This window comes from Tubulanus polymorphus, chromosome 6 (genome assembly GCF_964204645.1).
Source record: "Tubulanus polymorphus chromosome 6, tnTubPoly1.2, whole genome shotgun sequence".
In the NCBI taxonomy this organism is placed as follows: domain Eukaryota; kingdom Metazoa; phylum Nemertea; class Palaeonemertea; order Tubulaniformes; family Tubulanidae; genus Tubulanus; species Tubulanus polymorphus.
Genome location: NC_134030.1, coordinates 18,965,272 through 18,983,035, shown reverse-complemented (window position 1 = coordinate 18,983,035; position 17,764 = coordinate 18,965,272). Strand labels below are relative to the sequence as shown.

At 37.5% G+C, this 17,764-nt stretch overlaps 1 protein-coding gene across 2 annotated transcripts; it reads left to right on the top strand.

Moving 5' to 3' along the window:
- Positions 1-1,576: 1,576 nt before the first annotated feature.
- LOC141906782 (cytochrome P450 2J6-like) lies at positions 1,577-17,693 on the top strand. Of its 2 annotated transcripts, XM_074796143.1 has the most exons (11): positions 1,577-1,694; positions 2,052-2,237; positions 2,847-2,930; positions 3,580-3,684; positions 5,290-5,386; positions 6,753-6,905; positions 8,180-8,403; positions 10,643-10,768; positions 11,259-11,363; positions 11,445-11,573; positions 16,575-17,693. In XM_074796143.1, exons 2-11 carry the CDS (start codon positions 2,108-2,110, stop codon positions 16,931-16,933), a joined length of 1,512 nt encoding a protein of 503 aa, XP_074652244.1. In that variant the 5' UTR covers positions 1,577-1,694; positions 2,052-2,107; the 3' UTR covers positions 16,934-17,693. The 2 variants fall into 2 exon arrangements, with proteins under 2 accessions (XP_074652244.1, XP_074652243.1); XM_074796142.1 differs by lacking the exon at positions 1,577-1,694 and having other exon boundaries at positions 1,968-2,237.
- The last annotated feature ends 71 nt before the right edge of the window (positions 17,694-17,764 follow it).

The following is a 17,764-nucleotide window of genomic DNA, read 5'->3' as shown; positions in this document are numbered from 1 at the left end:
GACTCTAATTGCATGTATATTATAAGTACTGCGTTCCCACACTCAACCGATTTTGATAAATAAACCATCATTACAAAACTCTCTGATCGTTCTTGTTCTTTCGGTCGCCTCATCTCGTTTCTCATTTCTGCTGATCTGAAAAGTTAAGCCGGCCGCCTATCTACCCTGTTCATTACTTGAAAAAAAGCTAAATCGTGGTTAAGCTTACAATAACAGGCCAGACTTTTACAAAAATTGATTTATCACATGTAAAAATTGTATTGCAATTTACGAAACTGACCCGGCAAATTTTTCTGTTAAGATTTTGATACCTTAATGATTTTGGCTATTATCATAAACCACCTTTAGAAGTCGAACTTGACAACCAGGCTCCTTAAACTTCATTCAACATTGCCAGTAGTGTACACAGCCACTTCTTCCCATTTGACCAACGAAACGATAGTTGCTTTGCAGCTGAAGTACAGCATGCCATACGTATCAATCACCCATGAGTGACAGAACATTCACAACACATGAAAAGCATAATTGATCATGATAATCGATTATGAATAAACTCTTTTAAATACTTAGGTATAATAGAATGGTTGTTTTGAGGGGGATTTCTTTGGGGGAAAAACGTGTTTAATAACTGCGAAATGGAAATCTGAAATGACATCGTTGTAAGCTAATCCGAAAAAACATTGATGACGTATCCCGGCCCATCACACACTCCACAAATAGATACACTCATTGAAGATCTCAGAAAATTGGGACTAAATTACTCCTGCTGGGCTGCCAGTGGGGTCTTTACTTTTATTCATCGTCTCACTGTGTGAAACATATCCAAATAATTGCTGATGTGGCATTATGCTGCAGTTTAGAACTGTTATTAGACTTTAAGTGATGAAAACACTATGAATAGCAGCAGTAACGTGTATCGAAGTGGACCGAACTACGTCACAGGCGAGAGAAAATCGTCTCTGCTATGTGGAGAAAATGGCGGCGGCCAGGCACTCTACAAAACCCTCTTTTTGATAAAGTATTAGATGAAATGTTTTTCTGCTGTTGTGAAAATGTATTTATAAAGGTTTCTAACACACATAGATACAAAGACTTTTCACTGCAGTTCCCCTTTAAGTAACAACTTCACATTACACCTGTAGGCTTCATAGGTAACTAATACAAGGCCACAATATAAACCAAAAGTTTCCTGGACGTTACAACCACGAATTCGATTGTAAACTTAATATTTTACCGTCTTTAAACTCACAAATTATCAGTAGTTCGGCGCTATAAGCACCTACGAAAAATATTGCTAAATATCGTAGAATATAGAAATAATGTTCTATTTCACAACATATGGTGATTTTATTTTATGCACTTTTAAAAAGTTCGACGAGACAGCTCCCGTAAAAAGCGGTCACAAAGCTCGCAACGAACTTTTTACGGGCAACAAAGAACGCTGTCATAAACAGGCGTGATAAGAGTGAGCTAGTTATTACAATATAGGCCGAATATAAAATACATATATAAAGTATTGGAGCAATTTTTCAAAACGGTGACTGAAATTAGCTCGGAAGCATATCACGAAGGAGAATCGGCGAAAAATGTGACCAATGAGTAAATTTCGTTAAATTCACGAATTTCCTTTTGGCCGGTATTAGGGAGGACAGTATATAGTCGATGTGCGGAAGGGTGTTCTTTCGCTTAGTTTGGTAAGCACGACTGATTTTTTGAACGTTAAAACGAATTATGACGTGGAACCTTTTTGGAGGTTTAGAGAATGAACAAACAGAGTAATTCTGAAACGTACTTACTGTATAATAATCTTAACGAAAAGCAGCGGGCAATGTACTAGTCAGCTATGTACAAAAACATTTTCTACATTTGCGCAAAATAGGTAACGAAGTACGAATGTAGCGAGCATCATTTAATACCCGATTTAAATTTCAACAAATACACACCTGTTAACACCTAGATTTTATTTCGATTTAAACCGATGTAAATACATGCAAATCCGCGGGTTAAACGTAATCACGCGCAGTGCTCACGGTTAAGTTCGACTCTTATAGAGTTGTGTAGGCGATAAAGTAGCTGTACCCAAAGTAGCTGTACCTTTATCTAAAAAATGGATCCTATAACCGTTGCGCTGGTCGTCGGCATCTTAATAGCAATAATTTGGATGTATTCCAAAAATCGCAAACGCTACAATCTACCACCAGGACCGAAAGGCTACCCTTTTATCGGCAATACGTTAGGTAAGTCAACAACAATTTGGAATCTATGTGGACTGGTATATATATATATATATATATATATATATATATATATATATATATATATATATATATATATATATATATATATATATATATATATATATATATATATATATATATATATATATACATATATGCGGTATTTCAAATTCTTATGATTGTATTCAAGTACTTCGAATATCAACAAATGATTACTGTTGTTGTGGGATTGCATTGACTCTACCACTTACGCTACCCCATTTCTAGTAAGTAATGTCTTTAACAACGTTTTCCCGCTTACAACAACGATTACTCCGCATCTGATAAGAGAGAACAATTACCCTGTACATTACGGTCTTTAAATCGTGATAAATCTAACCACTACAACACCGGCAGCCATGGAAATCAACTGATGACAAATTTTATTGCATTTTGCAAAATAATCCGGCCGATTGGGCGAAACAAGGACGTATGATTTTCGTATAACCACACGAACATTATCCACTAATTCACCCTAGACTATTGCTCAACGTAAAACTGTCAAAAACATATAACAATTCGAGCCGGTTGTTTTATTTTTCAATCTTCATTTTTGATAACATTTTTTAGATCTAGATGTAGCGGGCCGTCCTGCGTGGGTGTTTTTTACCAAACTAGCTAAACAATACGGAGACATTTTCAACTTCAAATTAGGTAAGCAACAGTAAACACAGAGCGTCAGTACTTTTGTGAACTAAATCTTCAGTAATGTATTATAATGTTCATTTCAACAATAAAGGAAGCGTCCAGAAATTACGTACCTCAAAATCTCCCGTTTTTCTGAACGCCTCTGAACGCCCCCTCATAAGTACGTACCATGGTACCCATGACCACCCCCCCCCCAATTATATTGATGCAAAGTACACAAATCAAAACAAAATATTTAAAAAAACCTTATTCCCGTGTAAGATCTTATACCGGTACCTGATGTGGGAAATTCCCAGTTGAAGTCTACTACAAGTCACATGGACAAGTCACTAAAAGCCGATAAAACACCAGTATCGGCTATTTTCATTTGAGTTTGGTGCATAAAGTATGTACCAAGATTGATTAATACCCCCCCCCCCCCTCCCTCAAAGTACGTACCTTTTTGCTGACTCCAATTAACGGTACGTTATTTTTGGACGCTCCCAAAGATTAATTAACAGCAATGTATAAACAAAATGTGCGATATCTAATAATTTAGTAAATAGGTTGCCGCCCCGAGTCAAAAAGCGACTCTCACCCTGAAAGGTGGGAATACACGTCCTTGAGTCGTTTTCTTATACTGATACAAAAACGAAATTTGTCATTACGTTTTCAGGATATGGAATACCAGAAAATGTAATTGTTTTGAATAACGCCGACGCTATTTCAAAAGCGTTCGTTCACATGGACAAAATCAATAACAAACCGAACGCCTGGTCGTGTGAGTAACGAAAAAGATAATATAATTCGTCTATTTCTGTGTGGTGTGTTATTATGAACATGTGATCGAGTGTGTGAGAGTGTGTGTTTCCGCGTGCATGCGTACGTCTGAGTGTGGTATGAATGTAAGGGGCCTTGCACACATTAGCATTATTTTGCTTCTCCAAGACCCTGCCCTTTTATTACAACATGAATATCACCATGGACGTATAGAATAGACCTTAACACTGGTCAGTGCGCCCATGATGACACTTACATATAACATACCTTATATTCTTTTATATAACTTTGTATGTATATAATCGTGTTGTAATTCGAGGGAAAATGAAGTTATATTATAATATCTATTTCAACGAATAGTTGGTAAAAATCGAGGAAGAAATGATTTGCGGCGGAATTATTGGTCGGATTCCACAAACATGACGAGAACTGTGGAACTGTGCGCTGGGGACATTTGTTTTTTCTTCGTGTCATATTTCGAGATTGTAACGTGGAAGAAAGTGGTTATCATTTAATTGTATTTTTTTCAACTTTTCCTTGCACAGTCCATGACCATGCGTTGAAACCAATTGATCCGTTCCTGAAAGACCCTTCTCCATTCTGCGAGGTCTGATAAGGATAAGATGGCTGCCGATTGCAAAACAATCAAATGATCCTAAAACCTGCCCGATATGATTAAGCGTGGGCTTTCGATACTCATGTACAGTAGCTTCATTGGGTGAATGGATCTTTAATAAAGCTGCTAATCATTAGTAGCGAAAGTTCTTGTTACTATTCAACAACTTAGCAAAGTACTATCCGCCTAGTTTTACTTATTCTACTCCAGTTTAAATGGGCGAATCTTCGAATCTTCGTTCGTGAAGAAAAAGTCCGCCATGCCAGTAGCACACATTCTTTAAGTCCATAAAGCTTATACTCATACACAAAAGTGTATCAATTGAAATATCAGTACCAATCAGTTAAAATGTTGGATTCCGCTGCTGGCCATTGAAGTTACAACGGACTTCAACATAATTAGACGAGAAGATACACAATATCGGTGTATGATGATGACGAGAGAAATCCCACAATAACGAGGCCAAGATTGAAAAATTCTATATCAGAATGATTGTATTTGAGGAGCGACGTTTCGGCTAACAACTGTTAGCCATCATCGGCGTACTCGGATGATGACTAACAGTTGTTAGCCGAAACGTCGCTCCTCAAATACAATCATTCTGATATAGAATTTTTCAATTTTGGCTTTGTTATTGTGGGATTTCTCTCGACTTCAACATATCGGGTCAGCACTTACATTGGATAACAAGTTCATCTGCTCAGAATTACTAAATCAGAGAAAGATTTTTAAAAAACTAACTCTGAGTAAGGTCGAAGCATAACAAGTCGAACGAAACGTATTTTCTTCTGAAGGTTTTAAGCTGGAATGAAATGAAATCAGTGTAATACAAATATGATAGAAATGATGACTATAATCCCCAGTTCACTTTCGATGGAATAGAATTATAGAATCAGACAAAGTGTGATACAAATGATAAAAATGATAACACAGTCCACGGGGCATTTCTGTGATGGAATTATTTTTGACTGTTTTATGAATCTTTCGTAGTTGATTTCTTCACGGATGGTAGTCGAGATATTTCCAATGGTCAACCTCACGATCTCGTTTGGAAACTGATGAGAACTGTTACGACAGCCGGGCTCAGGTAAATAAATCAACCGATGCAGAACAGAAAGCCTTCGTGAATCATGCATAAGTTTGAGGCCAACGCACACGGCACAGGGTAACATAGAAACAGGGGCGGATCTAGGGGGGATGTCGGGGTGTCCGGACCCCCCTCAACTTTGAAGTGCCCTAAAAAAAGTCACCCACAAAATTTTTTTGACCAAGGTTTTCCACCAATAATATTTTTTCAACGCATGAAATGACCGAAACAACCCCCTAAAATTGTGTAAAATTATCCGGAGTACGCGGGGTTTCGTAAAAAGTGCCCCTTTTTCTCATTGGACACCCCCCCCCCCATGGAAAATCCTAGATCCGCCCCTGAGAAACATTGTAACGCAGAAACGCAACGTGTATAAAATCATATTTCACAATTCTTTTGTTAGATATCGATCGATCGATCGAAACATGTTTCTTTCACTTGATCCCGCGTATCCCTTCGTTGTGTGCGTTGGGCTTCAGTGCCAAGGGCACATTAAGCTGAAACAAGTGTCATCGATCGACACCTATTATCTGTCTTGTTTCCTGTTCTTATGTTGTAATGATTCTAGTTAGTAGTTCTAGTCTGCTCACCAACTAGTTCAAGATGTGTCTCTTATTTTCATAATCTCCAAGGCCCACAAGCCTACTCGATTCGCCCATCGAGCAGCGAGCATTAATATCCCTAGCAACCTGCAGACGAACTGGGCCCGGAGTTGTCGGATTGTTTCAGGTTGACACTCGAGACTAATTCCTGCGGATTTACATTAAATGTCCCCGTCCTCTTCCCGCTGGGGTTCGGGATCCGAACCTGATGCCATCGCTACACTATCAGCCACGACACGAAACCCTGCCACACTAGGCATGGCGCGCAGATATATGGGCCGTTTTCCCCGCACTAAGACTTGCGGCACCTAACACTGCTCGTTGTATAATCGCTGAGACAAATTTCACGGAAGAAATGGTACATGGAAAACCCGAGCTAAAATAAAACGGCATTTCTAATAGCCTAATAATGACATCATCTTTGCTGCGCACTCGTTCTAGTGTGGCTGGTTTTCTTACCGTGGCGAGACTCCCGATGTCATCTGGTTCGAATCCCTGCTGAGTGAGGATGCCAAAATATAAATCCAAATATTCCTTAATAATCCGAGACATAAAATAAAGCGACTAGTTAAAACAGAAAAATGGCTATCGAATCGACATTAACTAAAACATGCTCATTTTTCATTTGTGAACAAACCGAGTTTTATGTTTCATGGGAATACAAACGCCTATCTTTCTTTGTGCTTTCTTAAACTATTTGAAATTGCGTAACAACTGGAACGGATACCGCTTGTTTAATACTTGGTCATATTTCAATATTGCAGGAAATCGTTGTCGCTGTCTGACAATAAGGTTCAAGCAGCCGCGGATAAAGGTATCGAGATCATCCGTAGGAATCTGGAGAAACCCTTCAATTTGAAACCGATATTGAACCTGATGATTTGCAACATCATCTGCGACATGTTGTTTAACAAACAGTAAGTCGCTACAAACTGCTTTATCCAAATATATTCAGAAAACGTCACGCTTTCACACGATAAAGTTTTAAACATTTTTAAAAAACGTGCATCACGGATGTGTTTAAACAATCGGGATTGAATAAATTTATTCACCGACAGACACAGACATGAATAAATTCATTCATCGACAGACACTGAAATAACGCAACACTGCTTTTAATGATACACCCTCTACTGTCTGTCACACCTGCTCTCCGCGCGACGTTTTGGTCCGTAATTTCGTTAAATGGTATATCTGTAAATATTACGCATCAATTTGTTCAGTAAGGAATTTGCATTCAGAAATAAATCATGAACTGGCATAGATTTGTTTGTATTTTCACCTATCGGCGATAGTTTACCTAACATACGCTTGCGTAATGCTGAAAAACGGCTTTCGCAGCCCGTCACGTGGCGCCACCTACTGTATTTTGATACGCTAATGAGCAGGTGATGACGTCAATGTAATAACGTTTCAGAGCGTCCGCGGAGCGGATTTTTCAGCATTACGCGATCGTATGCTGAGTAAACTATCGCTCATAAATGAACACAAAAACAACTTTAGCAAACATTGTTGTTTATTTCTGAATGCAAATTCCTCACTGAAGAAATTGATGCGTAATAAAGGTAGATAAACCGATTACTAACGAAATTACGCACGGAGAACAGGTGTGACGGACAATAGTTTAGAGGCTGTACCGTAGAAACGAGGGCCCCAGAAATAATGTAGCAGAAATTTACAAAGAATAATGACATAACCACTGTAATCAACGCTTAACGAATATTCAAATCATTAATAATCATTAATTAATAATGGTAGTAGTTTGAAGTTTGATTAAATTCTAAGATCCGAGATTTCGCGTAGTGCATGTAATGTCTATTTCAACTTGACTTGAGAGCATTCCGGGTGGCCTAGCTCGCTAATTTTTGGTAGTACATACCTGATAAACGTCTTAACTCTTTCCCTGTCAAATTGTTTATTAGCCTAAACGAAAATGCAACGAAACAACTATTAATGCTAAATCTTACAATACTGGTTATGGTAAATAAACCACGTAACTCCCAGTAGCATGAGTAGCCGACATTGTCAGGTTATCATTAATATAAATTAATCTAATAATTTGTTTCCTGAATAAATTTGGTTTCATGTTTTTTTAACGTGTTAGCACTGGGATAAAGGTTAAGCATACGTAGCTTTCAATTCACCACGCCCGAATGTGTGACTAGTTCACAAATGTAATTTTTCGTTTCAGGTTTGAGGCGGATGATCAGGAGTTTCACGATTTATACCGATCATTGGACGAAATGGCCAAACTATTTGGAAATGCTGGCGCACTAGAAGACGTCATACCGCTTATGAAGTATATTCCATATAAGTACAAGATGGCGTCGACTAGGGAAGCCATCGATCAGTATGAACACATGATGGGGTTTTTGAGAAAGCAATTTTACGGACACGTTGCTAACTTTGACCCCGGTAAGACCGGTTTTGGTTACCTCGAGTACGAGTCGTGCTCCATAATTCCGCCTTGAGTTGTATTTCAAAAAAGATGTACGTTCTCCGTCTTGTTTGCCTCATAATTTTTCCAAAAACACTTTCCGTATTTTGTTACCAAAATCAATTGCAAACTCATGACTTGTTCTATGAATGTGCTGAGTTTCATGGTCATTGGGTTATTCTATATGGCCACCAGGGGGCGTTGACTAGTGATATAACTTAGTATATCCTTATTATATTGGCACTCACGCATATTTTCTTACCACAATCAATACAGCAAAATTGTAGCTCATGACATGTTCTATGATTGTGGCAACAAGGTCATCGAATTTCGCATATGGTCACCACCAGAGGGGGTTGAGTAGTATAATAATTTAGTATTTCCATATCTCATTGCTACGTAGGCATATTTCGTAAATCAATTGCAAAATTGTAGCTTGTGACATGATCTAAGATTTTGTTGAGGGTCAAGGTCATTGGTTTTCTATATTTCTAGAGTCCTCTCTTAATAATTATCGCCCTATTTCGGTCCTTCCAGGTTTTTCAAAAATTTGGAAAAGATTGTTTATTCAAGGTTGATATCCTTGATATCCTTTTGTGACAAACATGAAATTATAGTGCCCAACCAATTTGGTTTTCGGTCTAAACATTCTACTGCTTTGGCTCTAACTAAGGCTATTGATGATTTATCAAATAATCTCGAAAATAAAAAGATAACCCTTGGTCTATTCTTAGATTTGTCAAAAGCTTTTGACACTGTCAATCATAATATTCTTATTGGTAAATTATATCACTACGGTGTCCGAGGCATAGCCCTGAGCTGGTTTAGAAATTTTTTGACTAATCGGCGTCAAATTGTTAGTATAAACAACACCCTTTCTAATCCATTGAATATATCTGTAGGCGTTCCTCAGGGTTCGATTTCAGGACCCCTTCTTTTTATCTTATACATTAATGACTGCGTTAATGCTTCGAACTTATTACATTTTACATTTTTTCCGATGACACGAACTGTTTTTTAAGTGATACCAACATAAATAGACTATTTTTCAAAGTCAATCGAGAACTTGACAAGCTATCTAAATGGTTTCAAATCAATAAGCTCTCTCTCAACTTGAAAAAAGTCATTACATGGTTTTTGGTAGTGTCATTCCTTTAAAATCTGTCTATAAAATTAAACAACGTATCCCTTCATCAAGTTCATAGAACCACTTTTTTAGGACTTCAAATAAACGATAAATTAAAGTGGGATGTACATATAAAACATGTTTCAAGCAAACTTGCCCGAAGTCTTGGAATTTTAAATCGATTGAAAAAGATATTTCCCTCAAAATTGTTGTCCACACTATACTATAGCTCTGTTTATCCATACCTTCAATATTATAATCTCATTTGGGCTAGCAATTATGATACTATCCTTGAGCCGTTGATCATATTGCAAAAGCGTGCCATTAGAATTATTAGCTAGTCGCGCTATCTTGAACATACCGAGCCTATCTTTAAAAGACTCAAAATTCTAAAATTCAAAGCTATCACCAAGTTTCAGTTATCCTTATTCATGCATAACTACATCAACTCAGAGTTACCTAGTTCTTTTAATTCCTATTTTCAAAAAGGCACCAATTTCCACAGTTATGCAACTCGAAATAATAACTCATTTCGCATCGATAGATTTAGAACCAATAAAGTAAAATTCTCTTTTAAAGTGGCTTGTCCTACAGTTTGGAATAATCTACCTAAATATTTAAAGAATATTACCAGTACCCAATCATTCAAGGTCAAATTAAAACAGGATTTAATCAATCAATAACTCAGTGTCTGTAACATTTATCATTTTTCATCATTATGGTTTTTGTCATCTATCACTTCATTTTGCGTGCGTGCGTGCTTGCGTGCGTGCGTATGTGTGTATGTGAGTGTGTGAGGGAGTATAAGTGTGGTTCTTTGCGTGTTGGGGGACTTGTACGTTTGACATAAGTCTTAACTGGCTTCTTCAAGTCTCCCCTGCTTAATATTAAAATATTTCATTTAACTTCATTTTTATAATGTAAAATGATATATTGTAATATTTAGTGGAAATAAATATATTATTATTATTATTATTATTATTATTGACACCAGGGGCATTCAATATTGAAATTGTTAGATTTTAAGCATTTGACATGCATTCACTTCGTTTTTGTCGAATTGAATTCAGCGTTTTCTTTATGTTTTGCAGAAAATCTGACGGATATCACAGATTATCTGATAGAAGCGAGAGAAAATACTCGTAAAGAAGATCCAAAATTAGCAGATGATTTCAGCGATAGACATCTGGTTCAAATCCTCAACGATATTTTTGCAGGTAGATTCAGTCGTTAACGATTTGGTTGACGGATATTTAAGCCGCGATCCTAAGGAGACTTTTTAGCCCGGGCGAAATTGGTCGGAATTAGGCCCGAGTCAATTTTGTATGAAGTGTTACCTCTTCATCTCATGGTTCTTTGTCAACTAAGCTTTAATTCTAGCCTTTTCGGCCTCAATGACTTAAGTTGTTGCATCAGTAAGTTCAATGGGTGATTCAAACCAACCAGTTCTCGGTTTTGAGTGAAACACGTTGTTGACAAAGTAACAAACACATGATATCAGACATGCCATGACTAGGCTCATCTTGCTGCAAATTGCTGCATAAGTCCCATGCGTACGTATTTTTTCATTACGGCCCGAACTCAAAGTTTGAAGACGTGGTTAAAAGACGTGGTAGATAACTAAAGATACATAGTACATGTACGTACTTTAAGTGTTACATCTCTTAAGTGGAGCTCACCCGTTCACGGATTCATTTCCTTTTTAAGCTGGGCTCGATACATCAACCCAAACAATATACTGGATCATGTATTTCCTTGCGAAACATCCCGAAGCACAGAAGAAAATTCACGCCGAACTTGATGAACATATCGGTATGAGAAACCGGTCGTGATTTGCGTACAATTCAGATAAGCTAGATTTCTGAATCGTGTTTTTCTATCCTTTGTCGACAGGAGCACGGCGGTTGAAAATGGCCGATAAACAGCAATTAGTCTATTGCGAAGCAGTGATGTATGAAGCGATGAGGCTGTGTCCTGTTTTACCCATAACTATACGTGCAACCTCGTGCGACGTACAATTAGGTAAGATGAATAACGAGCAATGTTGTTTTTCTAGTTACTTTAAACATCGGATCTATAGCGTCATATATCTGTCAAACTAGTTTTCTGTGAGACTTGGTCATCAGTTTAATTAATCCGTTTGTTCACGGCCGTGGTGGAACTGACCACATGGTAAGATTGAATCGAGTTAGTTCGGACCAGCTCACATCTTATCAACAGTTTTGCGTAGAACATTTTGATGCAATCTGTAATCTGTAGAAATGCCAGCTTCTTTTCAGGAGGAACACTTCTGAGTAAAAGACCCTGATTGCATCATCATCTTTAAGCAGAGGGTCATCTCATCACGGCCCAGTAGATAATAATCGAAAAGTTGTATGACCATTATTTCAGAACAACAAACGTAGATAAGACAACTCAAGTGCGCCCCCTAGAGTAGAAGTAAGACACTTTCAATCAAAAGTTTGAGTCAAAATATAATTTTAACACAAAATTGTAGCTGTAGTTTCTACAATTCAGTATTTACAAGTTAAGAAGAAAACTTCAGTGGATAAGCTTACTTAAGGAAGATACCAAGATGGCCACATATCCGTTGGGCACTTATTTCTTTGCGATCAACAGGACAGTCACATTCATTCAGTTTGTCAGGCCTAATTTTTGGCTCGCTCATCGTAGATTGCACCAGATGAAATGTGAGCTGGCTCCCGAAATAAGTGTGAATCTAGTTCCTAAATCGATAATAAAAACCACGTTTAAGCGAGGAAAATGACTCGCAGTCAAATCAAACCCTCGGAGCTGTAGAATCCGGACAAAAAAGATTATTCAAACCCACCGAACTTTGAATCTGAGTCCTAGTCGACAATTGAACCCAATGTAACGGTGGAAATTGATCCGGAGTCAAATTAAACCGACGTAAATGTGTCGAGTCACAAGACATAAGACACACACATTTAGAATCAGTTAAGTCTAGAGTAAATGGATCTGTTGACTATTATTATCATTTTTGGCGAACCGTAGGTTTGCCTATGCAAACGGTCTGATGAAGCAGTTTTCATTGAAAATGAATAGAGTACCGGTGTGTCAACAAGGCACAAACATTGGCTGTTGAACCAATAGTGTTGATTTTTGGTGTCATGGTTTGGCTTAATGAGTTCTCGAGCCCACAAAAATTTCATAGTGATCGAGTTATTTTTAGGGGACTTATTCTTGAAAAACACGCAAAAATCCTGCTTTTTAGCACTAAGTAATGGCACGTTTTTACATATGACAATTTGCATGCTTGGAATTGAAATATATAAAAGTTCAATCCTTCCTGGAAGTGTCGCCGTTTTTAGTTCGACTGATCTCAATGTACTTTTCGACCTACAGGCCCTCACTTTATAAACCCCCTAAATTTCCTCGCTATTTATTTGAGTTGACCTTGTAACCTGAGCTACAATGAATGTGATTGGCTGTCTGTAGGATATACGGGACATTCCGGGAATTTCGCCGTTAAGCATGTATGCGACAAATAAGGAAAATACAGTTAATTTCCCTGTTTTCGGCTTAAATTTGAAGAAGTGAAAACCTGTTTTCTTTGAATTGAAGCCACGGGAACCACTTAACCTCATTTTCAAGCCGGCTTAGAATTGGCGATGTCGTGTTATTATGTCATTGATTTGCACAAAACGGACACCGGTCTAATCAAATTCCCATCCTCGATGGCAAGCGTTGCCAAAAACCCAGCAACAGTGAGTTCCGGGAACTCATTTTGACATGGAATGTCGGAATCGAAGCCTTCGATAATTTCCCGTCTTTCTAATGGCCCAATAGGGTCAAATACCGTGATTTACGGACCTGAGAGTTAACGTGGCATTAAAAATTCTAAACCTGCCAGGCAATCGAATTTGAATCAAAAATGAAGAAGAACTCCCCAAAAAACTATTCTATCTTATATGTTACTATTGTTAAGTCCATTACATATAAACCTAAATTGAAACCTCATTTTTCACAACGGTGTTGAGGAATAAAATTATGTATGTAAAATCAGTGAATTAATGTTAAATAGAAATTATTCATTTTCATGTGACCTTAATTAGCCGATGGTCTAATTCTATGGGCTGAGTTTCCGGTGTTGAGAAATATAATTATGTATGTAAAATCAGTGAATTAATGTTAAATAGAAATTATTCATTTTCACGTGAACTTAATTAGCCGATGGTCTAATTCTATGGGCTGAGTTTCGAATCTAATCAACAACTCGTACTCCTAGTATCAACATATCCTCAAGTTATCAATCCTTAAAGGGCACATGCCCAATAAATTGTACTTTTCGTGACTAGTAAACCAAATGCTGCTTTTGTACAGAAATAACAACCTGAGACGTGACTGATCGAACAAAGATGACAGATTAGCTCTTAATTAGTCATTTAATTATTCTTGACTTAGTTTACGTAGTTCACCTACATCCCGCAGTCGGCGCTATTTTTGACGGTATCTTTGTTATAAACACAAGCACGTGTGTGCTCACAGTGCGCAGTAGCCTAAATAAAATCTATAAAATCAACATCATTTGTTTGCTTTAATCACAGCTATATAATACACCCACTAATATATATTTATCATGTCATATATAATGGCACCAACATATACAATAGTTTAGAATTCATTAATTCTAAAAATCTTCTGAGAGGATAAAATGACCTTTGAAATGTCCAGTGAAATGACTAGAAACAATCAGCGTTCAACAAAGATGACGTCAGAAACACGCACCTGCACACATAAACAATAACAGTGAGCACGTGCTGAAATTGCCGATTTAAAGGTCTTATTTCTCAGAGAAGGCTAAACTAAAATTAAAATCAGTAGCATATTTATAATTTGTGAATATATTACTTTAAAGAATAACTTTTGTATGATATTCTATTTAGTTGGCATGTGCCCTTTAAAATGATTCGTGTGCTTCGCTAGCATTCTCAGCACACTTTGAAGAGATTACTGTCGATCATCTAGTGTTCTGTAGAAATAGTCAAATCATTATATGTTTTTCTTAATCAAGATGAGAATCATCGATCATCGTGTTATGAAATTCAATTTGGAAGGGCGAGATTTTCATGTGGCGGAAAATCTTAAAACCGTTACCCGGATAGACTCACGCTTATCAATCAACAACCGTATTAACGCGTCATTTTCCTTAACAAATACACATTCAAATAATATCAGATGAATTGCGTAGACCTGCAACGGGCCCGATAACTAAATTATGTGTATTAATGTATATCGTATTTTGTATTATTAATCTATTTATACAATGTTTGAATTTGAAGGTCAGTATTTGCCTAAAGATGTTCATTGCACATTTTAGACATCATTGTTATTGATAGTGTGGTTCTTCCTTTTTCTTGCAAGACATGAAAGGAAATGCAGAGATGTATTCGGATTTTCGTAAGTCCATTTTAATTTAAAGCAGAGTTGTAGTGAATATTGGATCCCGTTGACTATTGACCTCCTCAGTTGTTTTTGTTATAGCGAGCCCATGGTGCAACTATGGCGATATCCTCTTGTTTTTGTATAAGGTAACAGGCTTCAATAGAAATGGCCCAATTTATTTTGGGATGGATTAAAACTAAGTATTCTTGAGAGCGGCTGAACGATCGTCATCAATAGGTGAACATAAGCAACCCTATAGTTTATACAGTGAGACCATCACCTAAAGTGTCTCCTATGCGATATTTACGTACCCAGGAAGAAAGCCACTAAATATTTGGATGGATATATGAAAGCTGTGGGTACTGGAGTGTGTAATGGGTAGTGTAGTGTGATCTGTGTGCATTTGTGGCCAACACACAGATCACATTGTTCATTGGGGTTTAGTCCAGGACTCGCGAGATTTTCAACAACACGGAAGTAACGTGTAATAAATGATGACTTGAATTGCATGACTACCTACCACCCCTCATTATTGTTGGAAAACTAAACGTTCCGCACTGACTAAAAATTAGTAATAACATTTTAGAAATGGCCAGAATTTTAACTTAGGTTCTATCTCATTTTTATTTTACAATTGCGATTGGTATAATTTTTTTTTAAACGGCCGTTCAGGCTTCATGTTTCGTCTGCAATTCCCTGCAAATAGTTACGCAATTACGCACATTTCAGTGTTTTTGGCAGCTGTACACTCAATCGGCACCGTTCGTGACTAGCTTCACTGCGGAATTATCATTAATTAACATCGCCATATCACATCATCAACTTATATTGTGCCTTAAAACCCTAACAGCCGAAATAATTGAAATGCACACACGATTTCTATCATTGAAAATTGAGAGAGTGGCCATGTTTGTGTTTGCTGCTTCGCGTAAATCCCGCGCGGTGGCGCCCCCGAGCGGAGTGGGGCCGATATGTCTAGGTATAGATTGATCAAATACTGGTTGGACACATGAAAAAATAATTTCTTTACTAGAATTTAGGGTTTCACCTACTTCAAATTTAAGCCGAAAACATGGAAATTAACTGTATTTTCCTTATTTGTCGCATACACCCTTCGTTTCTGATGTCATTGGGAAAGCCCATTGGGAAAGCCTAATGTGAAACCCAAAACAAAATGGCGCGCATTTTATTGTATTTGTTTTGATTTCTAGAAAAAAAGTCTGTATATGTTTGTATTTTTTTACATTTTGTCGATGGATGGATTCTGACTTGCGAAATTGCGGTCAATCTAATACTGCGTCGCTAGTACATTTGTATATACGCGCGTCAGCTGTCAGCCGCGTGTGTGCGAATACAGGTTACAGTTCGTGATGTGTTAGTAATCACCTGAGCGAGTCTATATATAGGCAATTATAGGATACACAGCACTCTCACACATCTCCAGGCGCATAAATTGTCAGCCTCATACTTTTCTTATCCAAATTAATTCATATTTAGTATAATATTTTTGACAATATATGCACTCAATGATTTAATAGTGAGCCACAGGGCCATTGGACCTTTATTAAGTACTATTCGATGCAGATTTGAAATCATCTTTCACTCTATTTATTCCAGACGGTTTTGACTTTCCTAAAAATTGTCAAGTTTGGGCGAACATCTACGCTTGCCACCACGACAGCCGAGTCTGGGACGACCCGGAAACGTTCAGACCCGAACGATTCATTCACACCGATGGAAAGGTCGTAGCTCGTCCCAATTCGTGGTTACCGTTCAGCGCCGGCCGACGATCGTGCATCGGCGAAAACGTCTCCAAACAACACGTGTTTCTCTTTTATACGAGCCTGATGCAGAAGTTCAGTATTCGATTCCCGGACGATAGTCCAGTGAAAACGTCACCGCTGTCCTCGAATTTCGTAGACCACCCTACTTTCTGTAGGTCGAAACAATACGATTTAATTATGAGTGAACGATAAAGAAGAAAGTGCGAAATTCCTTCTAAAAAACAATTCCATTTAGTTACCGTTGAAACTTTTATTGCTAACATTTGGTGCGCGATTTTTTCTTAGGCAAAATTCAAACAGGAAATACCCTATTATGTCACACGTTTCAAATGGAAGGATATCTAAAATAGTATATTCATTTACTTAGAGGTGTGGGGTTCGGGTTAAGTGTCTACTTATGGTTTTAGCTTTGGGGTAAGCTTTCAGAGATGCTATACGCTGTATTATTGCTGGCAAGGTTACTTTTTATAGTAAAATAGTTTCAAGTTTACACCTGTTCTCGTGGCTCCGGATCCCTACCACAAGTAACTAGAGAGCCTATACGATTGTTTTGTCATTAAGGTAGATGAATAAAATGTCCAACATATAAATGCATTTTGTTGTAATTGGATGGTTACCGTATGTTAAACTCAAGAAACTCGTTTTAAAGAAAAAAGATTTTTTAAACCATGATATTTATAAGTTAGTTTAGTTCCGGTTAGTTTGGGTTGGGTCTATGTTTGATGCCCATTGAATTGAGGTTGAGGTTAACAACCAACCAACATCCCTTGTCCAGAGATTGAATTCATGGACGGCGGCAGGCCAGTTTGAAAATGAACTACAAACACCAGACATTAGACATTTTATCAGCACACTTTTTAAAACTGATCGTCCACACTTCACATGTGTTCAATGCTTCACCTGAGACATTTTCAATTGATGATGAACTATACAAACACCAGATATCAGACATCTAGACATCAGCACACTATCATACGTTTTAACGGCGCAAAAAAATACTCTACATGAGGATATACGAATGTA

What these genes read in the sequence shown, in the direction of transcription:
- LOC141906782 (XM_074796143.1), top strand. Translation starts at nt 2,108, where the DNA reads ATGGATCCTATAACCGTTGCGCTGGTCGTCGGCATCTTAATAGCAATA. An exon ending in TTTTATCGGCAATACGTTAG is followed by an intron (nt 2,238 to 2,846) that starts GTAAGTCAACAA and finishes AACATTTTTTAG; the next exon opens with ATCTAGATGTAGCGGGCCGT. An exon ending in CTCGTGCGACGTACAATTAG is followed by an intron (nt 11,574 to 16,574) that starts GTAAGATGAATA and finishes TATTTATTCCAG; the next exon opens with ACGGTTTTGACTTTCCTAAA.